This window comes from Nansenia antarctica (assembly GCF_963989245.1).
Source record: "Nansenia antarctica genome assembly, chromosome: 16".
Lineage (NCBI taxonomy): Eukaryota > Metazoa > Chordata > Actinopteri > Argentiniformes > Microstomatidae > Nansenia > Nansenia antarctica.
In genome coordinates this window covers 7,552,662-7,577,519 of record NC_137686.1, presented here as the reverse complement: position 1 = coordinate 7,577,519, position 24,858 = coordinate 7,552,662, and the positions used below count along the sequence as shown (strand labels likewise).

The 24,858-nt window shown below is 49.5% G+C and overlaps 1 protein-coding gene across 1 annotated transcript in view; it reads left to right on the top strand.

The window, feature by feature from the left end:
• usp34 (ubiquitin specific peptidase 34) overlaps positions 1–24,122 on the top strand; it is a gene marked incomplete at its 5' end in the record, with an annotated part of 75,863 nt that extends 51,741 nt beyond the window's left edge. Inside the window, 26 exon segments of the mRNA XM_080546597.1 lie at positions 1,015–1,079; positions 1,291–1,366; positions 1,523–1,570; positions 1,834–1,899; positions 2,070–2,150; positions 2,288–2,373; positions 3,499–3,742; positions 3,964–4,115; positions 4,713–4,866; positions 5,217–5,261; positions 5,953–6,057; positions 6,273–6,420; positions 7,300–7,604; positions 9,216–9,545; positions 9,755–9,912; positions 10,379–10,457; positions 10,804–10,930; positions 17,022–17,129; positions 17,415–17,519; positions 17,889–18,013; positions 18,172–18,295; positions 18,504–18,583; positions 18,713–18,853; positions 19,511–19,657; positions 21,604–21,757; positions 22,283–24,122. Of these exon segments, the coding sequence (XP_080402723.1) occupies positions 1,015–1,079; positions 1,291–1,366; positions 1,523–1,570; positions 1,834–1,899; positions 2,070–2,150; positions 2,288–2,373; positions 3,499–3,742; positions 3,964–4,115; positions 4,713–4,866; positions 5,217–5,261; positions 5,953–6,057; positions 6,273–6,420; positions 7,300–7,604; positions 9,216–9,545; positions 9,755–9,912; positions 10,379–10,457; positions 10,804–10,930; positions 17,022–17,129; positions 17,415–17,519; positions 17,889–18,013; positions 18,172–18,295; positions 18,504–18,583; positions 18,713–18,853; positions 19,511–19,657; positions 21,604–21,757; positions 22,283–23,196 (4,167 nt within the window). The 3' untranslated portion in view covers positions 23,197–24,122.
• Positions 24,123–24,858: the final 736 nt, after the last annotated feature.

Sequence of the window (24,858 nt, the reverse complement as noted above, 5' to 3'; positions counted from 1 at the left end):
TACTCAGACCTCACTGTACCCAGACCTCACTGTACTCAGACCTCACTGTACCCAGACCTCACTGTACCCAGACCTCACTGTACCCAGACCTCACTGTACCCAGACCTCACTGTACCCAGACCTCACTGTACCCAGACCTCACTGTACCCAGACCTCACTGTACTCAGACCTCACTGTACTCAGACCTCACTGTACCCAGACCTCACTGTACCCAGACCTCACTGTACTCAGACCTCACTGTACTCAGACCTCACTGTACCCAGACCTCACTGTACCCAGACCTCACTGTGTTCAGACCTCACTGTACTCAGACCTCACTGTACTCAGACCTCACTGTACCCAGACCTCACTGTACCCAGACCTCACTGTACCCAGACCTCACTGTACCCAGACCTCACTGTACCCAGACCTCACTGTACCCAGACCTCACTGTACTCAGACCTCACTGCACCCAGACCTCACTGTACCCAGACCTCACTGTACCCAGACCTCACTACCCAGACCTCACTGTACTCAGACCTCACTGTACCCAGACCTCACTGTACTCAGACCTCACTGTACCCAGACCTCACTGTACTCAGACCTCACTGTACCCAGACCTCACTGTACCCAGACCTCACTGTACCCAGACCTCACTGTACCCAGACCTCACTGTACTCAGACCTCACTGTACCCAGACCTCACTGTACTCAGACCTCACTGTACCCAGACCTCACTGTACCCAGACCTCACTGTACTCAGACCTCACTGTACTCAGACCTCACTGTACTCAGACCTCACTGCACTCAGACCTCACTGTACTCAGACCTCACTGTACTCAGACCTCACTGTACTCAGACCTCACTGTACTCAGACCTCACTGTACCCAGACCTCACTGTACTCAGACCTCACTGTACTCAGACCTCACTGTACTCAGACCTCACTGTACTGTACTCCTTTCTCACGTTCTCTCCATTCCTGTGACACCTGACTGTTGTTCTCCCTCTCTCCCTCCCTCTCCCGCTCTCTCTCAGTGGATATGGCATGACAACATGCAGTTCCTGCAGGACAAGAACATCTTTGAGCACACGTACTTTGGGTCAGTGACACCTTCATCCCTCCTTTCCCCCCCAACCCTCAAACCACCTGACCACTAGACCTTTAAAACAGTCAGATATCATATTTTAACCCTCTCCTGTCCCGTCTATTTATGATTCAAACGGGTCAGAGATTGACAGAGTTATTGATTCATTGATTGGTTAATTAATTGATTTATTGATGAATTGCTAACCCTCTGTCGCCCCCTGCAGGTTTATGTGGCAGCTGTGCAGCAGCATCCCCAGCACTTTACCAGACCCCAAAGCCATCTCCCTCATGACCGCCAAGGTGAGACCACTGCCCCCTAGAGGACTAATGCCTCATTCCATTTCATACATTACGATGGGCAAGTCCTCCGATTTCTGCCTCCGCCAGACTCCCTCACGTTGTGTTTAGTATGAATGAACTAAGTTGTTTGCTGTCTCTTCTCCTTCCCATCTCCAGCTCAGCACATCGTTTGTCCTGGAGACGTTCATTCACTCCAAGGAGAAGGTGAGACGCCCTTCCTAACCTCGCTGCGGTGCTTAGCAACAGCCGCTACAACACTGGAGAGGTCTACAAATGTCTCCCAAGAGAACATTTTAGGCCTTAAATATGAGTTTAGGTCTTAAAAATGTATTTGGATTAGGAAATTGCGATACGTTCTCTCTCGTTACAAGGTAGTGAGGTAATGAGTGGTCTCTCGTTACAAGGTAGTGATGTAACGACTGGTCTCGTTACAAGGTAGTGAGGTAATGAGTGTTGTTGTGTTCCAGCCCACCATGCTCCAGTGGATCGAGCTTCTGACCAAACAGTTCAACAACAGCCAGGCCGCCTGCGAGGTGACACACACTTCCTGTTGTTGTTGTTGTTGTTGTTGTTGTTGTTGTTGTTTAACACACCAGGGGGGGTATTCCATCAATGTCGCAAAGTCTCGAAAATAAGCCCGACGACGTTGATGGATTAGCATGCTAAGGGCTAACTTCCTGTTTTGTTGTTCGTTGTGGATCAGTGGTTCCTGGACCGCATGGCGGACGACAACTGGTGGCCCATGCAGATCCTCATCAAGTGCCCCAATCAGATCGTCAGACAGGTTAGGTCCCTCCCCCTTCTGTTACTCTGACCCACAGCACACGCACACGCACACACACACACACACACACACACACACACACACACACACACACACATACCATGTCCTGAATGTTAAGCTCCTCTCCTGTGCTCCAGATGTTCCAGAGGTTGTGTATCCATGTCATCCAGAGGCTCCGCCCCGTCCACGCCCACCTGTACCTGCAGCCTGGCATGGAGGACGGGTAACTACCTGGCAATTAACCAAGCAATACATATGACTTAATGACTGTAGTATGTATCTTGTATGTATGTGTACCGTATTTTCCGGACTAAGTCGCACCGGAGTATAAAGTCGCACCACTAAGAAATGTATCATGAAGAAAAAAACACACACGCACTGGACTATAAGTCGCATTTATTTAGAAATGTATTTCACAAAATCCAAGACATTTAATCTGGAAAAGCAAGTTATTCAACTACACAATAGCACACAGAACAACAGGCTGAATAGGCTAAATTAACATAACAAGCCACATTAACAGTTATTCAGCTACACAATAGCATAAAGAACATACCTGGGAGGCTGAATAGGCTAAATTAACATAACAAACCAGCTAGTCCAACAAGCAAGTTACCAGTAAACAAGTTCACCAAGCTCCCGTTAATGTTTCAGGTAATTCTTCAGTGGTACAGGTGCAGCATATAGTTGTGACAAGCCCAGAGCGCCCTCTGGCGGCTGTAGACGGCAATGTAAAACTATGAAAAAAAGCGCGACTTATAGTCGGAAAATACGGTAGCTATAGTATGTAGCTTGTATGTAGCTTGGTAACGTGACTAAACACAAGGTCATCCAGCCACTAGAGGAGCTGCAGCACGACCACTCCTGTGTCCTGTCTGTGTCCTCAGCTGGTGGAGAGAGAGAGAGAGGTGTCACGTGTCACCTGGTTGCCCTGGCAACGTGGGCTCTCTGTAAATGAAGTGGCCCAACACCAGGGGCGAGGCCGGCGCAAGTAGAAATGGGAGGACGGGCTCATCGTATGTAACACACGTGGTTGACACCGTTCCTCGTTCCGTCCCATCTGTTACAACGACCCCCCGGGCCTCCCATTTCTACCTCCTCCAGCCTCCCCTGCTCAACGAAAACAAAGACGGTTCTCGTTTTATCCTCATCAGAATGACGAGGGCCTGAAGTTTTTACCTGACAACGGAAAAAAACAGTCACTACCTATAACCAGGGCCTGGAGTTGTTCCCTGGCCCGGTCAGGGAAACTACTACTATTACTACCCCCCCCCCTCCCCCTCCCCATAACAATAACAACGCCTTCCTCTTCCTGTTTCCTGTTTCCTGTCCCCCGTCCCCCCCCCAGCTCTGACGACATGGACGGGCCGGTGGAGGACATCGGCAGCCGCTCGTGCGTGACGCGCTTCGTGCGCACGCTGCTGTCCATCATGGAGCACGGCGTCAAGCCCCACAGCAAGCACCTGACGGAGTACTTCGCCTTCCTGTACGAGTTCGCCAAGATGGGGGAGGAGGAGAGCCAGTTCCTGCTGTCGCTGCAGGCCATCTCCATCATGGTGCACTTCTACATGGGCACCAAGGGCCCCGAGAACGTAAGGAGGGGCGGGGGTGTGTGTGTGTGTGTGTGTGTGTGTGTGTGTGTGTGTGTGTCTCAGAAAGCGAGAGAGAAAGATTTAGTTGTTGGTGTGAGAGAGTGTGTGTTATGGCTTTGTGTGTGTTTGTGTATGCACACCTGTGTGAGTGAGTGAGAGAGACTGTTATGGTGTCTGTGTGTGTGTGTGTGTGTGTTGACCCTCTCCCCCCCCCCCCCCAGCCCCAGGTGGAGGTGCTGTCTGAGGAGGAGGGGGAGGAGGAGGACGAGGAGGAGGACATCCTGTCTCTGGCGGAGGAGAAGTACCGCCCCGCCGCCCTGGAGAAGATGGTCGCCCTCATCGCCCTGCTGGTGGAGCAGTCCCGCTCTGAGAGGTACCTACCCTAGTCCCTACACACTACACACTACACACTACACCCTGCTGGTGGAGCAGTCCCGCTCTGAGAGCTACCTACTAGGGATGGGACAGAATAATAGATTGTTCAAATTATCGTTCCCGAGGCTCAAAGTAGATTTTTAACATTAGGACCGTTAACATTTCTTTCCATTCAAATAAACGCGAATTAACGGACAGAACTAATGTCGGTTCTGTAGAACTATTTGTTGTTTTCTATACTCTACTACAACTATTACGACTATTACGACTATTACAACTATTACTACTATTACTACTATTACAACTATTACGACTATTACTACTATTACTACTGTTACAACTATTACTATTGTTACAACTATTACTACTGTTACAACTATTACTATTGTTACAACTATTACTACTGTTACAACTATTACAACTATTACTACTGTTACAACTATTACTACTGTTACAACTATTACTACTGTTACAACTATTGCTACTATTACTACTATTACTACTATTTCTACTATTTCTACTATTACTACTATTACAACTATTATTAATATTACTACTATTACAACTATTACTCCCTCCCCCTCCCCCTCCCCAGACACCTGACCCTGTCCCAGAGTGACATGGCGGCCCTGACCGGGGGGAAGGGCTTCCCCTTCCTGTTCCAGCACATCCGTGACGGCATCAACATCAGACAGACCTGCAACCTCATCTTCAGCCTCTGTCGCTATAACAACCGCCTGGCCGAGCACGTAGGTCACACACACACACACACACACACACATGTGTAGGTCTAAAACACACGCTGTCACGCACACCACGTGCTGTCACTCACACACACACACACACACGTAGGTGTAACACATACTCACACACCATACGCTAACACACACACACTACACACTCAAACTCTCTCTCACGCACACACATACGCACACACACACACACACACACCACACTCTGTCACTCACAGTCACATACACACTGTTTGATTTTGACAGCATGCCACCTGTAGTGTGTGTAATCTGTGTGTCTGTGTGTGTGTGTGTGTGTGTCTGTGTGTCTGTGTGTGTCTGTGTGTGTGTGTGTCTGTGTGTTCCAGATCGTGTCCATGCTGTTCACCTCCATAGCCAAGCTGACTCCAGAGGTAAGCACCAACGTAAGGACAACGCTCACCTTCACTAACACACACACACACACACACACACCTTCACTATCACACACACACACCTTCACTATCACACACACACACACACACACACCTTCACTATCACACACACACACCTTCACTATCACACACACACACACACACACCTTCACTATCACACACACACACACACCTTCACTAACACACACATACCTTCACTATCACACACACACACACCTTCACCATCACACACACACACACACCTTCACTATCACACACACACACCTTCACTATCACACACACACACACCTTCACTATCACACACACACACACACACACCTTCACTAACACACACATACCTTCACTATCACACACACACACACACACACACACACTCACCTTCACTAACACACACATACCTTCACTATCACACACACACACACACACACACCTTCACTATCACACACACACACACACACACACACACACACACACACACCTTCACTAACACACACACACACACACACACACCTTCACTAACACACACACACACACACACACACACACACACCTTCACTATTCACTCACTTCCACATGGCAGTTTAACCAAGGACTACATCTCTGACACTTCCTAATATACCTCTCTCTCTCTCTCTCTCTCCCCCCCCCCCCTCCCCCTCCCCCCCCCCAGGCAGCTAATCCCTTCTTCAAGCTGCTGACCATGCTGATGGAGTTTGCGGGCGGTCCTCCAGGCATGCCCTCCTTCGCCTCCTACATACTACAGAGGATCTGGGAGGTACACACACACACACACACACACACACACACACACACACACAGATTTATATATTTGAATCCTCCTATTTGTTTATTACATGTTAACTTACGTGTGTGTGTGTGTGTGTGTTTCTGCGTGCGTGTGTGTGCGTGTGCGTGTGCGTGTGTGTGTGTGTGTGTGTGCGTGCGCGTGTATGTGTCTGCGTGTGTGCGTGTGCGTGTGTGTGTGTGTAGGTGATAGAGTATAACCCGTCTCAGTGTCTGGACTGGCTGGCGGTGCAGACGCCCAGGAACAAGCTGGCCCACAGCTGGGTGCTGCAGAACATGGAGAACTGGGTGGAGCGCTTCCTGTTAGCCCACAACTACCCCCGCGTCCGCACCTGTGAGACCCCCCGCACACACACACACACACACACACACACACACACACACACTACCCCCGCGTCCGTACCTGTAAGACCCCCGCACACACAAACACACACACACACACACACACACACACACACACACACTACCCCCGCGTCCGTACCTGTAAGACCCCCGCACACACACACACAATCTCTTTGATTGTAAGTCGCTTTGAAAGGCGTCTGCTAAATGCCCAACATTTTAATGTACACACACACACTTTCTCTCTCTCTCTGACAATTTCTCTCTCTCTCTATCCCTCCCTCTAACACCCCCTCTCTACTCTCTCCCTCCTTCTAACCCCCACCCCTCTCTCCTCCCCCTCTCCCTCCCTCTAACCCCCCCCCCTCTAACCCCCCCCCACCCCTCTCCCTCCTTCTAACCCCCCACCGCTCTCTCCTCCCCCTCTCCCTCCCTCTAACCCCCCCCACCCCTCTAACCCCACCCGCCCCCCCTCTAACCCCCCTACCCCTCTTCCCACCCCTCCCCCCTCCCTCTAACCCCCCCCACCCCTCTAACCCCACCCGCCCCCCCTCTAACCCCCCTACCCCTCTTCCCACCCCTCCCCCCTCCCTCTAACCCCCCCCACCCCTCTAACCCCACCCGCCCCCCCTCTAACCCCCCTACCCCTCTTCCCACCCCTCCCCCCTCCCTCTAACCCCCCCCACCCCTCTCTCCTCCCCCTCTCCCTCCCTCTAACCCCCTCTAACCCCACCCGCCCCCCCTCTAACCCCCCTACCCCTCTTCCCACCCCTCCCCCCTCCCTCTAACCCCCCCCCCCTCTTCCCACCCCTCCCCCCCTCCCTCTAACCCCCCCCCCCCCTACCCCTCTTTCCACCCCTCCCCCCTCCAGCGGCGGCGTACCTCCTGGTCTCCCTGATCCCCAGCAACTCGTTCCGTCAGATGTTCCGCTCCTCCCGCTCCCTCCACATCCCCACCCGGGACCTGCCCCTGTCCCCCGACACCACGGTGGTGCTGCACCAGGTCTACAACCTGCTGCTGGGCCTGCTGGGCCGGGCCAAGCTGTACGTGGACGCGGCCGTGCACGGCACCACCAAGCTGGTCCAGTTCTTCAGCTTCATGACCTACTGCCTCATCTCCAAGACAGAGAAGCTCATGTTCTCCGCCTACTTCATGGACCTGTGGAACCTCTTCCAGGTAACTTACACAGAGCAGGGTTCGCGCGCCGGCCGTAAAAAGCCGTAAAAGTCTAAAATCCAGCAAACAGAACTTTAAGGCCTGAAAAGGGCACACATTTTAGTTATTCGGTCTAAAAATGAGGTGCTAGGTCTTAAAAATTAGGAAATCTGTCCGACCACATCTATTTACGCAGAAATTAATCACGCTGGAACCAAAAAAAATGCAAATTCGCTTCCTTTTTTGTCTGTATGGCAGTGAAATCCCATATTCCATCACCTCGAGGATGACAAAAAGCTACCATTTGGTGTCACGAATAGGTCTAAAATTCTATTCAAAGAGGTCTAAAAAAAAGGGTGTAAAAAGGTCTTAAATTTGACTTGTTGAAACTTGTCGGAACCCTGACAGAGGGGCGGCTGTGGCTCAACCGGAAGAGTCCGGCGTCTATCGATCGCAAGGTCAGCAGCTCGGCGGTTCGAATCCCCGGCGGGCCACGTAGTGAAGTCGAAGTGTCCTTGAGCAAGGCGCTGAAACCCCTAATGTCTCCAGGGTCGCCTTCTATGGCTCTGAGCCCTTGTCTAGAGCATAAAACACATTTGGTTGTACTCTGCTTGTACAATGAAAAAGGTTGAGTCCATTTCCCTGTCTCGAACACACTCTTTGATATTCATTCGTTCATTCGCTGAGGTCCAAATTCCCGCACCTCTGTCACTCTGTTTTTCCAGAGTGTTGGGTTTTAGTCGTTAGTCATGATGGATGTCAAGTTGGACATAAAACATCTGGCACTCCTGGGTCTGGGCACCAGGCAGTCTAGGTCCTTATCTCCTTCCCTGGCAGCCAAGTCAGTTAAGATACACAGAATTAAACAGATGCCTTAGAAAGAATGTCATCCTGTAGCCTAGAGGTTAGAGAGGCCGGCTAGCAATCGGAAGGTCGCTGGTTCGATCCCCGCCTCAGGAGGGAGCTGCATGTGAGCTGGTGACTGGAGGCAAGGCAAGGCAAGTTTATTTGTATAGCACATTTCATACAACAGGGGCAATTCAAAGTGCTTGGAGGGTTGCTGGCATCATATCTAAGGTGCCTACCACTGCCGTCATGCCCTTGAGCAAGGCACTTAACCCCTAATTGCTCCAGGGGAGCTGACTATGGCTGACCCTGTGCCTAGAGCAAAAAAAATCATTTAGTTGGACTCTGCTATGACAAATAGGTGGAATCTAATCTGATCTGATCTAACAGTGATGCATGGTGGTCGTACGGTGGTTGGAACGTCTTTCAGCTTGTGTAGTTAGGGTTGTTTGCTCACTATTAGGCAGGAAGTAGGCTAGAGGAACCTGATCAGTCCTAAAGTAGTTCCAGTGATGCCTAATACCTAACGTTTCCTAATGTCCTCCCTCCATCCATCCCCCTCCTCCTCTTCACCCGTCCTTCTCCTCCCTCCATCCCTCCATCCATCCCTCCTCCATCCACCCCCCCTCCTCCTCTCCATCCCTCCAACCCCCACCCCTCCTCTCCATCCCTCCATCCCCCCTCCCCCCTCCTCCTCTCCATCCCCGCCCCTCCTCTCCATCCCTCCACCCCCCCTCCCTCCCCCTCCCCTCCATCCATCCCCCCTCCCCTCCCCCCCTATTCCAGCCCAAGCTCTCGGAGCCGGCCATCGCCACCAACCACAACAAGCAGGCCCTGCTGTCCTTCTGGTACAACGTGTGCGTGGAGTGTCCTGAGAACGTGCGTCTGGTGGTGCACAACCCCGTGGTGACCAAGAACATCGCCTTCAACTACATCCTGGCCGACCACGACGACCAGGAGGTGGTGCTGTTCAACCGCGGCATGCTGCCCGCCTACTACGGCATCCTGCGGCTGTGCTGCGAGCAGGCGCCCGCCTTCACCCGCCAGCTGGCCCAGCACCAGAACATCCAGTGGGCCTTCAAGAACCTCACGCCCCACGCCAGCCAGTACCCCGGGGTGGGTGTGGGGGCCGTCTGAGGAGGGGGGGCAGGGGGGGGGGGAGCTTTGAGGGGAGGGGGAGGAGCTTTGAGTTTCCATGAGTCACTCGATCTCCCTCTCTGACGTGCGTGCCTGTGTGTGTGTGTGTGTGTGTGTGTGTGTGTGTGTGTTTGTCTTCTGTGTACGCTTGTGTGTGTGTGTGTGTGTGTGTGTGTGTGTGTGGTCAGGCGGTGGAGGAGCTGTTCAACCTGATGCAGCTGTTCGTGGCCCAGCGGTCGGACATGAGAGACGAGGAGCTGGAGGACGTCAAGCAGTTCAAGAAGACGACCATCAGCTGCTACCTGCGCTGCCTGGACGGACGCTCCTGCTGGACCACCCTGATCAGGTACACACACACACACACACACACACACACACACACACTCATGAGACGCACACACACACACACACACACCCTGATCAGGTACACACACACACCCTGATCAGGTACACACACACACACACACACACACACACACACACACACACACACAAACTCATGAGGCGCACACACACACACACACACACACACACACACACACCCTGATCAGGTACACACACACACACACACACACTCACACACTCATGAGGTACACACACACACACACTCATCAGGTGCACACACACTCATCAGGTACACACACACACAAGCTTGCCTCACACTCACACATCAGGTACACACACACACACACACACACACACATCAGGTACACACACGCTCATCAGGTACACACACACAATCAGCTGTGTACTCACTCACTTACACACACACACACCCTGTCTGACCCTCTCCCCCCCCTCCCCCCCTCCAGTGCCTTCCGTGTGCTGCTGGAGACCGACGAGGACCGTCTGCTGGTGGTGTTCAACAGAGGCCTCATCCTCATGACAGAGGTAGGCTGGGGGGGGCTGGGCAGGGAGGCTGGGGGGGGCTGGGCAGGGATGCTGGGGGGGAGACTGGGCAGGGAGGCTGGGGGGGGCTGGGCAGGGATGCTGGGGGGGGGCTGGGCAGGGATGCTGGGGGGGAGACTGGGCAGGGAGGCTGGGCAGGGAGGAAACGGAGGATAGCCTCATTGGAATGCATGGAATGGAACGGGGAATGTTATCAAGAACGGTTCAGAAGAACATCTTTTTAAAAGTGGCCGTTTGAGGTTATTGTCTCACGATGATGTTGTGGTATAAAGTGGCTGTGACGTTAAACGTTGTCTGAGATATACCTCTGTCTGCTTCCTTCCTGTAGTCCTTCAACACCCTCCACATGATGTACCATGAGGCCACGGCGTGTCATGTGACCGGGGACCTGGTGGAGCTGCTGTCCATCTTCCTGTCGGTGCTCAAGGCCACGCGGCCCTACCTGCAACGCAAAGGTCTGTTACCACACACCCTACCTGTCTGTTCATACACCCTGTCTGTCTGTTCACACACCCTACCTGTCTGTCCACACACCCTACCTGTCTGTCCATACACCCTACCTGTCTGTCCACACACCCTGTCTGTCTGTCCATACACCCTACCTGTCTGTTCATACACCCTACCTGCAGACCAAAGGTCTGTTCAATCTGGACAACTTTATTATTCCATATGCCCGTACCAGAAACACAAAGCTGCTGGTTCTGTTCTGTCTCCTGACATTAAAATGACATTTAAGTCAGGCCTCTCTGTCTCCCGGCTCTTCAGTTAGATTTGAAACAACGTTGTGTGTGTGTGTGAGGGGGTCCTGGCTGGTGTCAGGGCTCAAGGCCAATGCACACGGCGTGCAATTTTTGTCGCCGGACAACATTCGATTGCAACGCACGCGCCGTGCGATGCGATTTTGTCGCACCGCAAAATTCGATTTTCAACTCACACCATTGAAGTCTATGAGAAAATCATAGAGAATCTCATCCCAATGCACACGGCGTGCGATGCGATTTTGTCGCACCACAACATTCCATTCTCAATTGTTACTTTATTGTTACGTAGTCGGACCAGGCAGGCTGATTACAATAGGCTCTACCAATATTGCTTGCCTTGCTTCCACAATTTCTACAAGATACAACTGGACATATTGTGATAAAATATGTGGGTCCCCTGATTTAGGGGTATTGGTAAAATGTCAGGAGAGGGAGCGCACAAAACACACAGCCAGAAAGGTGCATTATAAAAGCCACTTTATTATTATGGCCGATGATCAGGCAGACATAGATTCGGAGGACGGAGACAGTCCAACATCTAGCTATTCGCCCCTAGGACTCAACTTCCACAACTGATCATGCATCTCAATTAATCATCATAAATATACAGTAGTACAAATTCATCTCATTCAAATAATCATAGGCCTATAAATAAGACAAACATTGGACATATTGGCTGAATAGTAAATAATTAAAAGGGCACGTAACTCGCCGGGTATTTGAGACCCCCCCGTGGGGTCTGAGCGGTGCACTGCGTCCAACCGATGAGGCTCAATATGTAAGTCCGTCTGGCTGACGAATGTTCCTGCGTTCACACTACAATATTGTGCCTACATGCTCGATTGTTATTATTATGTAATATAGGCGTCTTGTATGTGAGATGGGCCGTGTAGCTATGTGGCATGACACGGAAATAAATCATGCATGCAGTAATTCGTATAGCTAGTAATGTGTATAGTTGCAGCTGTGGGCTATATAGGTGTAGTGGCTGGCTGATGGTGATGTTCATATCTTGCCCTTGACTGTCAAACCGTTAAAATAGATGATTGCTCCATCCACAATTGAAGATGTCAGGTTGACTGGTTGACAAGTTATGAGCTTTTCGTCATCCATTTCATCCATTCAGGTTACCGGTAAATTACATACACGTATGTTAACGTTTATGATGGCAGCTTCCACCTACGTTGCACTCGGGGAGAATCAATATCGGAGACGATGAACTGTTTTGCCCTCGGGCATGGTTTTATTTTCTCCTCACCAAAAGGAATAAAACTCTTTCGCTCAGCCGAGCTAACTTAGAATGGTAGACAACAACTCGGACAAGTGCATCAACACATCAACATATTGTAACAAACCTGTATGAGGTCCGTTAGCAGCTCCACCAATGGAGTTAACTCTCTTGGTGTTGTGGTTAGCGCGGCCGGCGGTTATGCGGGAGATCGGGGTTCGATCCCCGCATGGGGCGAGTTTCACTTCAGACGTAGGTGGGAAAATGCCTATGCTGTTCCACCAACCCCCCCGAGGTCCGTTAGCAGCTCCACCAAGGGAGTTAACTCTCTTGGTGTTGTGGTTAGCGCGGTTATGCGGGAGATCGGGGTTCGACCCCCCGCATGGGGCGAGTTACACTACCAAGTTCCCGTTCGCTACAATATTAACAACACACAAGCCTGCAGTCTTATGCAGCGCCCCCCAGTGGTACAACAACAGCACTGCATCCCCTCATTAACCTGGGCATAGGATAAACACAATAATTATGTGTGGTGGCCTGGGAAAACCCGTCGGATGTCGCTGGCGTTCGTTTGTGGCAAAGAGCAAAAATAGATGGAAATCGCGATTTTGATAGTATGTGGTATTCTAGTACTTTGAACTCCATACTACATTATGGTGAATAAACATTTTAAGAAAACAAAAGAGAAAGTACCGTATTTTCCGCCCTATAAGGCGCACTTAAAAGTCCCAAAAAAAAAAAAAAAACGACAGTGCGCCTTATAACCCGGTGCGCCTTATATATGGATCAAAATGTAAAAATTACATGACCAATATTTTTTTTTTAATAATAATACAATGTTTCAGTACGACTGGTAAACTGCAAAGCCGCACCGCTTGCAGCATTACGGTAATCAGTAAACGACGGCCGCCATCTTGGAATCTCCGCGAATGCTATTGTTATTCTATCATGTGCTCTGAATGGATGCCGTACTCACCCAACTGTTCAATTCGGACACTCACACCGCTTGCAGCATTACGGTAATCAGTAAACACCGGTGTTGTGCTTACTCACAGTCCCACACCACAAGACCCCAAGTAAAGAAGACTAAACAGAGTTTCCGAGGGAACAAAGTGAGATTCTTGGTGCTTTCAACTTGAAGTTTTAAAGTACCCACTCGATATAATAAACAACAGTTTAACGATCACTAAACACTTATCATTTGTGTATTGGATTCATTATTCTCGTTTGCCGGAGGCTACCGGTAAGGGAGGGTTGATTTGTAAACATACTTTCGTTTTAGCTCGTGTTCAAAAGCAAGAACTGTGTGTTCATCTAGTTATGTGTAGTTATGTGTTTTTAGCATGTCGATGTTCTCCCAGTATGTTGTCATGTTATTAAAATACAGTTTAGACCTTCGTAGCGATGTGTTTTGTTAGCTGTTAGCCGCTAGCAGCGTTTGTTGTGGTTTGGTCAGATTCACTTTTCTCCCATTCAGTGTTTGAGATGAACCAACATTCAAATACGCCTGTCGTGTTCAATCTTTCTCTGATTTGAATGTATGACACATCATTTGAAAGCTTACAATCTGTAGTTTAAGCATGTGTAAAAACTGAAAAAGTACGTTGCACATTTCACCAGGAGCTGTCACATATTGGTTGTTGGTTATAATTGTATAGCCTATTGGTTGTTTTCTGGTGTTGTTTTGCTCTGTTTGTAGTCTACTTGATGTATTTTTATCAGCTGTTAAATCACCACAGCGGTTAATCCACTAATAGAGATAATAGCAGATTGAAAATGCTTGTAGCTAACTACTCTATATCTCGTGGTTGCAGCTATTGCGAATTGCTATTCACGCGAGTCAGCTGTGAATCACCGCAGGTCCTTGACGCTTGTTGCAAAAATGGATGACGAACGGCTGATACTTGAGGTGGAAAAATATATATTTTTGACAGTGGAGCAGGTAGAACGTTGATGGTGACAACGCTCAGGTGGAGCTTGGACAACGGGAAGTTGACACAACACCGATGGAGAGGTGACGCAACGCAGTAGGTGGAGCTTGGGCGTAACGCAACCCCAGTCAAACGTTTGACTGCAGTATCTATTCTATGCGCCTTATAAGCCGGTGCGCCTTATAAGCCGGTGCGCCTTGTATATGAAAACATTTCTAAAATAGGCCATTCATTGAAGGTGCGCCTTATACTCCGGTGCGCCTTATAGGGCGGAAAATACGGTACTTATTTTTATGTTTTTGTGGTGGGTAGTTTGCTAGCGAAACAACGTCACGTTGAACATGTCTCATTCTGAGTTAAGCAACGCACGCACACATGAGCGAAAGGAGAGACGATACTTCCACCTGTGTTATTGCCAGTTTACTGACGATACTTCCACCTGTGTTATTGCCAGTTTACTGATGCTCACCACAAGCATAAAGTAATAACATCTTAACTAGAAGACACACAAATGGATCTGTCCCTCGCATACCGACGAGGCGAGCAGACTAACACCGCATCACAAGCACGAGACCGGACGATCCGCATAGGCTCCTCCCCCGACCCGGAGGAGAAAGGGGAGGATTTCTCACCTTTCATTTTTTTTGACATGATACATTAAAATGCTCATAACTTTTTAAAATAAAGGGCTATCTCAGTCATTCAACCAGTTATGAATAGCTGAGAACTTATAATTTATGGAAATATAAAAAAATGAAAATGTCAAAATGCCACCATGTGAAGGGTTTTCCCAGGCCACCACACATATATTCAACTGAGGACATATATAATGCATTTCACTTAACAACGTACGTACAGTAGAGTAAATTAATTTGGGGTTGCCAGATGTCCGGTTTTCAGTGGACAGTGTCTATACAACGTGTGTACAATTTGGCTGGTCATTCAGTCGTGCTAGAAATCTGGCAACCCCGTGCAGCCAAACACTATCGTAGATCTTTGAGTAAACTAATATAATATATATAGTAAAGTATAAATAACGTTACTTGCTCAAAGATTTACGATAGCCTTTTTGGCTGCACAGTACAAAATACAAATAACAACAATGGTTATACTTTTTTTTTTTAATTTAAATTTGTTTTTCAGATTTTATCCCTTTTTCACCCAATTTGGTAGCCAATTGAACCCAACCTAGCATCCAATTATCCCCTGCCTATTGCGAGGGATCCGCCGCACGACCCCGTGGCCGGCAGTCCCAGAGGAGGCCGCCAGGCAGACTAGCTGACTGGCTCCTCGAGCCCAGCACCGTTATTCCGGCACCCCGGGGGCGCTGTTGCGCGACGGATCCTTGTCCGGAACTACTCCTATACCCCCCCCTCGGGAGCGGCCGCCCAATATGCCGCTCCCCGTATGTGCCCTGGCCATATCCGGGTCTGGGGTAATACCTTTTTAGTAATATTTTATTCACATGTAAATATATGCCATCATGTTAAATACCTTAATACCCTCCCTAAAGCACGTATAAACAAAACCAACATATTCATGACAACACTATATTTGTAATTTGAAATTGCATGTATGTATTGAATGAATGAATGAATGAATGATCTTTATTGTCATTGATATAGTACAGGTACCATACAACGAAATTTGGGAGGGGGGGCTCCCCTGGTGCTAGGAAAAAAAACTAAAAACAAGAAGGGAAAAGAGCTGGTTTACATAAATAAAGGCTATGTACACTATCCACTATACTATACTATACAAATAAAACACTGTGCTGTACTCTATGCTATGCTATACCTATTCTAACATTTCCTATCTCTGAACCTTATGTACCCGAGAGTTGTCATATTGCACATAGTGTTATTGCACATTCATTTAAATGTATTATGTATGTTACACTAATGTTTTTCAAACTACTGTTACAATTAATTTGGTTCCGTTTGTATTGGAAGCTGTTATTAAACAGTTTATAAGAGTACAGTACCGTAATAGACTAGTGTTTTGATGCTAGCTCCGAAATGTCTCCGCTCCGCCTCGTTTTTTGGCACTACAATACCCTCCTTAAAGCACATATTTTATACTCTCGCAATGTGGTTGGCATCTTGGAGACGACGGCTCCAATCTCTCCCAGATCCACGTCAAACTCCTGTCTGTTCAACCTGAAGAAAGTTGTCTGGAGCGGTCCTCCTGTACACTAAAGCCTCAACTGTTGACCAAGTTGAACTCTCATTTCATTGTGAGACTGCAGAATCTCGTAGACCCACAACCAACCGCCTCCTTTTTACGTTATGGAAAATTAGTTGATGCTCAGCAAGCTAGCTGTCTATGACCGAAATAATTTATGCTCCAGTCTCTCTCCCCGTTATGAGTGACTCAATTAAGTTAGATAGACCAGTTGAAGTTTTCCCAATTGTCCCATTGTGATGCAATAATCCGTCGCACCACAAACTTTTACAAAATTTGACAGTGCGACAAAAATCGGCCGCCGTGTGCTTTGTCTCATTCAAAACGAATGGAATCGAATTTTCGCGGTGCGTTTAAAATCGTGTGTGTGTTGACGGATTTACACGTATTCTAACCAGCCAGGTTGCTGAGTGACCTCTGACCCCTGTGTTCTCTGCTGTAGATGTGAAGCAGGCTCTCATCCAATGGCAGGAGAGGATCGACTTCGCCCACAAGCTGCTGACCCTGCTGAACTCCTACAGCCCCCCTGAGCTACGCAACGCCTGCCTAGGTACACACACACACTCACACACACACACACACACACACACACACACTCACACACACACACACACACACATACAGACACACACACACACACACACACACGCACACACACACACACACACAGACACACACACACACAGACACACACACACACACACACACACACACACACACACACACACACACACAGAACCTTCATTAGAACCTTGTTGTTGTGTTCTAGAACCTTCATTAGAACCTTGTTGTTGTGTTCTAGAACCTTCATTAGAACCTTGTTGTTGTGTTCCAGATGTTCTGAAGGAGCTGGTGCTGCTGAGCCCGCACGACTTCCTGCACACGCTGGTGCCCTTCCTGCAGCACAACCACTGCACCTATCACCATAGCAACATCCCCAGTGAGTCACCTGGGCAACCGGGCTTCAACATTCAATATTCACAATATTCACACCAACACGTTGGGCACTGAATCAGAGGAATGAAGCTAGATATAGTTAGATAGTTATTATAAACTGTGTTCCATATTTTGTGAAGCACTTGTGCAATATTTGTCAAAGGTGTAATAAGTGTACAAATACACTTGATTGATATAAAGGAGGAATTACAGTACTGAAGATGGATGGTGCTTCTGTCTGTATGGCTGTGAATTCAGAATGGCTAACTGTCTGTCTTCCTGCCTGTCTGTGTGTCTGCCTGTCTGTGTCTGTCTCTGTCTGTCTGTTTGTCTGTCTGTACGTCTGTACCTATCTCTACCTGTGTGTCTGTAGTGTCGTTTGGCCCCTACCTGCCCTGCAGAGAGAACATCAAGCTGATGGGGGGCAAGAACAACATCCGCCCCCCCCGCCCCGAACTCAACATGTGCCTGCTGCCTTCCATGGTGGAGACCAGCAAGGTGTGTGTTCATTCATACTGTGTGTGTGTGTGTGTGTGTGTGTGTGTGTGTGTGTGTGTGTGTGTGTGATACACCTGTAGCAAGTGGAACTAGAACTGATAATAATGACACAATCTTCCTCTCTCTCTCCCCCCCTCCCTCCCTCCCTCCCTCCCCAGGGTAAAGACGAGGTGTATGACAGGATGTTACTGGACTACTTCCTGTCCTACCACCAGTTCATCCACCTGCTGTGTCGCGTCGCCATCAACTGTGAGAAGTTCACAGAGACCCTCGTCAAATTGAGTACGTGTGTGTGTGTGTGTGGGGGGGGGGGGGATTTGTGGGGTGTGTGTGACCCTCGTCAAACTGAGTATGTGGGGGATCCATGTTGTGGGTGTGTGTGTAGGGTGGCGACTTCACGTGTGTGTGTGTGTGTGTGGTGGGTCGGGTGGGGTGGGGGCTTCACGTGGGGGTGTGTGTGTCTCTAACACAGCTGTGTGTGTGTGTCCAGGTGTGCTGATAGCCTATGAGGGTCTTCCTCTGCACCTGGCCTTGTTCCCCAAGCTGTGGACGGAGCTGTGTCAGTCTCAGGTAACACACACACACTCACACACTCACACACTCACACACTCACACACTCACACACATACACATAAAGACAGCCAAACACACACACACACACACATCCAGACAGACGCTCACCCCCCTCCCTCCCCCCAGTCGTCCATGGCTAAGACGTGTGTGAAGCTGCTGTGTGAGGACCCAGCGTTTGGAGAGTACATCAAATGTATCCTGATGGACGAGAGAACCTTCCTGAACAACAACATGGCCTACTCCTTCATCACCTGCTTCATGACCAAGGTACACACACACACACACACACACACACACACACACACACACACACACACACACACACACACACACACACACACACACCTACTCCTTCATCACCTGCTTCATGACCAAGGTACACACACACACACACACACACACACACACACACACACACACACACACACCTACTCCTTCATCACCTGCTTCATGACCAAGGTACACACACACACACACACACACACATCTGGTTAAACCTTCTTAAATATGGAAAACACAAAGAAATAATTGATTAAAAAAGTGGAAAAGTTCAGAATACACTTGCATTTTTGTCCCCAAACACAAACCCACAAATAATTTGAGTGGTCAGGAGAAGTCTGGACATTTGAAATTGAACATTTTGTGTGTGTGTGTGTGTGTGTGTGTGTGTGTGTGTGTCTGTCTGTGTGTCTGTCTGTCTGTCTGTGTGTGTGTGTGTGTGTGTGTGTGTGTGTGTGGTGTGTCTCTGTGTGTGTCTGTCTCTCTGTGTGTGTGTCTCTGTGTGTGTGTGTGTGTGTGTGTGTGTATGTGTCTCTCTCTGTGTCTCTGTGTGTGTGTCTGTCTCTGTGTCTCTCTGTGTGTGTGTGTGTGTGTGTGTGTGTGTGTGTGTGTGTGTGTGTGTGTGTGTGTGTGTCTCTGTGTCAGGTCCAGAGTCAGGTGCTGTCGGCCCCCAGCTGCACCAACCTGACCAGCCTGCTGGTGACGGCCCTGCTGCAGGAGGCCCCGGGCCTGGTCCCCTCGCTGGCCTCCCACCGCCTGGAGCTCAGCCACACCAGCGGCCTGCTCAACGCTGTGGGTGCCCCCCTCACACACACACACGCTACATACACACACACACGCTACATACACACACGCACGCTACATACACACGCGCTACATACACACACGCTACATACACACACACGCTACATACACACACACACACACAGGCGCACTCCATACACACACACACACACACGCTACATACACACACACACGCTACACAGGGTTTCCGTTAACCGGTAATTACCGGTCTTTGTCCGGTAAAATTTGTTGAAGTCCGACAAATTGAAAACTCGTCGGACATAATGTCCGGTGAAAATAATTCCCTCTAAGCACAATTTGAATACAATTCGCTAAAGTTCACATTCTGATTCCTTCTATTTTAAAAAAGCCGAATATATAGGCTATGTATTTCTTTTATTATGATATGATTTGACACCGGCATGATGATGACTGCTAATGTGTAGGCTGGCCTATGCGAAACAGCGGTAATAGCCAGATGCCACATGGGATTGATGCCAGATGGGATTACAGCCTAACCAGTCTATTACCGCTAAACCCAGTAGCCCATTCGGCGATAACCCAGCCCATCTGGCAACCCTGCCAACCCGGCCACCATAATAATACGCAAACGTTGCAGCTCAAAGTGCACCATAGCGAGCGATTAAATTAATGTAAACATGGCAAAACAAAGTAAGCTTAGCAATTACTTCATGAAACCAAGCAACAATGAGTCTGAGGAGAAGTCTGGCTCTGAAGAGATGGAGGCGGCTGACGCCGTCGTGGTGAGCACCGGTTGCGCGAACAATTGCAGGCCCTCCGCCGGGAGTTCCTCCGGGACAACGCGTGCGTGTCCGACGCCCGGCTGGAGGAGCTGCTGGCTCGGGCGCTGGAGGCCAGTAACTACGGCGTGTCCGTGCTGGGGAACTCCAGCGAACCCAACTGGGATTTCATCTCCTCCCTGTTTTTCACCAGCACCGTGCTGACCACCACGGGTGAGTGCGTGTGTGCGTGTGTGCGTGCGTGTGTGTGTGTGTGTGTGCGTGTGTGTGTGTGTGTGTGCGTGTGTGTGTGTCTGTGTGTGCGTGTGTGTGTGTGAGACAGCGAGTGAGAGAGAGAAAAAACCTAATTAAAATGTCATCGTATCCCAGCCTGCCTATCAATTGTTTCTCAATAAACAGTTATGTTCTCCTCATTGTCATACTCCCGAGTCCGATTAAGTATGATTTGACAGGCAGCTAAACGAAATGCCTTCCCAACCAGCGAGACCTGGTTATAGAAATGACGTTGTTTTATTGATAAAAAAAGGGTAAAACTGGAAAGAGAAAATAGAAAACTCACATTAATCCCAAACAATTTAACAAACTTCAGTTAACGTAATGTGGAGTCCGTTCATTGATCGATGCTGTCTGTTCAGTTCCCAGTGAGGCGCCCGTTCAGCGCTGGACATAATGGCATAGCGCGCATGCGAATCATGTTATATTATTATATATTATATAGCTCGCATCTAATCGTATCGGATGAGAAATAGACATTAAATGGCATATATAGGCCGCTACACAACAGTAATCACCGCGACAAACAGCTATATTATATTTTAATATGATGACCGGAATATCTCACGTTTGTCCGGTAAATCGAAATCTTCCCGGACACGATGTCCGGCGGCAATTTTTTCGAACGGAAACCCTGACGCTACATACACACGCACGCTACATACACACACACACGCTACACACACACACTACACACACACACACACGAGCGCGCAACCTACATACACACACGCTACATACACACACACGCTACATACACACACACGCTACATACAGACACACGCTACATACACACACGCGCTACATACACAGACACTCACACGCTACACACACACACACACGAGCGCGCTACATACACACACATACGCTACACACACACACAACCACTCTCTCTCACACCTCTCCCCCCCCCTCCTCCAGGACCTGAGGGCGTTGGTGTTGATGCTGTCGGCCCACCCACCCCCGGCCCTGGACCCCGCCCTCGGCCCCGCCCTGCAGGAGCTGCTGGCCCGCTGCCACGCCTGTGTCCTGCACCGCTCTGCCCTGGAGCTGGAGGCCCAGGACCGCCCTGCAGGTACACACACACACACACACACACACACTAGCCCTGGAGCTGGAGGCCCGCAGGTACATACCGTACATACATTCCGGCAAGCTGATGCAGAAGTGTTAACGCATGCTTTTGTTATTACCCGTTTGGACTATTGTAACAGTCTCCTTTCTGGTCTTCCGAAGAAAGCTATTGGCCAGCTGCAATTAGTCCAAAATGCAGCAGCGAGAGTTTTAACCAAAACAAACAGAAGAGCTCATATAACTCCTATTTTAGAGACTCTACTCTGGCTTCCTGTTAAGTTCAGAATAGATTTCAAGATCCTTCTGCTTGTTTATAAAGCTCTCACAGGCACAGCACCAGAATATCTGAAAGACCTTTTGCTAGCATATCAGCCCAATAGAGCTCTCAGGTCTGCTGACGCTCTGTCTCTCTCTCTCATCTCTCTCTCTCCCCATCTCTCTCCATCCCTCTCCATCCCTCTCTCTCTCTCCCTCTCTCTGTCTCTCTCTCCCTCTCCCTCTGTCTCTCCATCCCTCCATCTCTCAGTAGAGGAGGAGGGAGCCACCCCAGTGAAGCGCAGGCGTGTGAGCAGCGACGAGGACCGCCTGGGTTCCGGGGAGGGGACCAGCGCCGGGGGAGGGGGTGGGGGGGGGTCTGGCAGCGTGACGGTCCCTGTCTGCGCCCCCTCCACCTCCACCGCCCCTCCCCCCTCCTCCTCCTCCTCCCTCCTCCCCCCGTGTGCAGAGACGAAGGCCGACCCCCAGGAGGCGCTCACGCCCGCCAGCACCTCGGACACGGAGACCCGAGACTCCTCCTCCCTCATCGACCCCGGCACGGAGCACGACCCCCCCTCGCCCCCAGACCCCCCCGCCGCCACCGCCAACAACAACAACAACAACGCCGCCGCCGTCGAGCCCCCCGACCTGGACGGACGGACGGACCCCAAGGAGGAGAAGATGGAGGCGTCCTCTTCCTCCTCCTCCTCCTCCTCCTCTTCCTCCTCCTCCCTCCCGGAGACGGGCGAGTCGTCGTCGTACGGGGGGGGGTGCCGGGGGGGCGAGGAGACGCCGCAGACGTCGCAGCAGGCCTCCTCCCAGGCGGTGACCATGGCGATGGAGGGAGTGGAGGAGGAGGAGGAGGAGGAAGAGGAGGAGGAAGAGGAGAGGGAGGAGAGGAGGAGGAGGAGGGGAGCGGGGTCGGAGGAGGGGAAGGAGGCGAAGGAGGCGGGCTCTAAGACTTGTGGAGGCTCCGCCCCGGAGGACCCGGCCTTCCCATCAGCCCTGGCGGGGGAGGGGCCAGACGGCCCCGGGTGCAGTAGCCACGCCCCCTCGCAGGCGCTGTCCAACTTGGCCCCGCCCCCGGACACTCTGGACATGCTCTACAGGACTGTGGAGTCCACCATCGTCGTGGTAACCAAACTGTCGGGGAAAGGGCTCTGCCCTACTTCCTCTTCCTCGTGACCATCATCTTCATCATCTTCATCCTCCTCCTCCTTGCGGCACCGTGAGCTCTTTTAAAGAATCTTTCTCCTTCCTTTAGTTTTTTTCTTTTTTCTTTTCTAAACAGAATAATGCTCCTTTTTTTTCCTTTTTTTTTTTTCTTTCCGTTTTCTTCTGTCCATCGTCCCTCTGCTGTCTGTGGAGCGTTGGCCTTGCTTGACAGGATGTGACATCATGCTGGGCGGGACTAGTGTTGCATTGGCCTCAGCTGGTGAAGTCCTATTGGTCGGCTCTGTCCTCCGGTGCTTATCACAATGATCTCCTCTCCGCCGCCTCATTGGTTGTCGGCGCGTACGCTACAGCTTGAAGAATGTCCTGCTATTGGACGAGAACACACGCACAGCCTGCGATCCCATTGGACGAAAAAAAAGATACAAGTTCTAAAAGCTATAGCACATTTTTTTCAAAGGGCAAAAAGTTAACATTTTGTTCATTTGTTTTTTTTACTGATTTCAGAGTTTTTTTTGAAGTGATTTATTTGTTTTGAGGTTGCTGTAACGGGGAAAGGTTTACAGAAAATGTGTCTCTTCTGTAAGTAATTTAATTTTATTGCATTTTTACTGTGTATAAAATGGTGTCTCTCTGTGCCAGTTTTGTACTTAAAGAAATGGGGCAGAAGTTGCTTTTTTCTGTGGTTTAAATATCCAAACTAAGTTTACCTGTACATTGAAGAAGAACCACAAGAAAACTTTGATTCTGTAGAGAATCCTCTTTAGGTGTTGCCTGGCAATGTATATGAAAACTATATATATATATAAACTTTATATATATATAATGGTGCTTTATTTGACACGATATCTGTTGTTGAAATAAAGCACACTTGGTGTAACAGTTGGAAGCTTTATTTTTATTTACTGATAAATACATTCCATAATCTATTGTCATTCTTGCTTCTTCTGGTGTTCTTTTTGTGTTTATTTTGTTTTCTTTTGTTGATTTATTTTAATATAGGATAAATAAATTAATAAACATTTTAATATGAAGAATTATGAACTGAAACCTACGGCAAGCCATGAGATTCATTTATTTCTTCATCCTCACAGACTCCAGATCCTGATTCATGTTTATTTCAGCCTTTGTTTTTGTCGCTAGCAGCTAACATTAGCGCTCCTGTTGTTTCCCTGGTGGCTCGACCCTCGACCTCAGAGACGGTCATCTCAGATGGAATAAACTGTGTTCCTGCTTGTGAGGTCAGTTTCTCTTGACTTTATCAGGTCGACGCCCCGCCAACGTTATTCTGAGAAAACTCAGTGTTCTGTGTTCTCTCTCATGTCACACCCCAGACATGACACACACCAGAAACGTCAGTCAGTAGATAGAGAGCGTCTGGGGGGTATTCCATCAACGTCGCTTAAGGAAGATCCAGGCTTATTTTGGCTCGTGAGACTTATCACAAATAAGCCTGGGTTTTCCTTTAGCGACATTGATGGAATACCCCCCTGGAGTCCTCCACTGTTAAACTGCTCTCCAGATACGTTGTAATCTACCCTACAAACAGTGGCCCATTAAGGGTGAAATACCTTTCTATAGCGCAGTAGATAAGACCTGCTCCAACAGCCTGCCCAGACTAACCAAGGACCTGGAGGAATGTAGGAAGGAATTAATGGCACTTTCTGATAATCT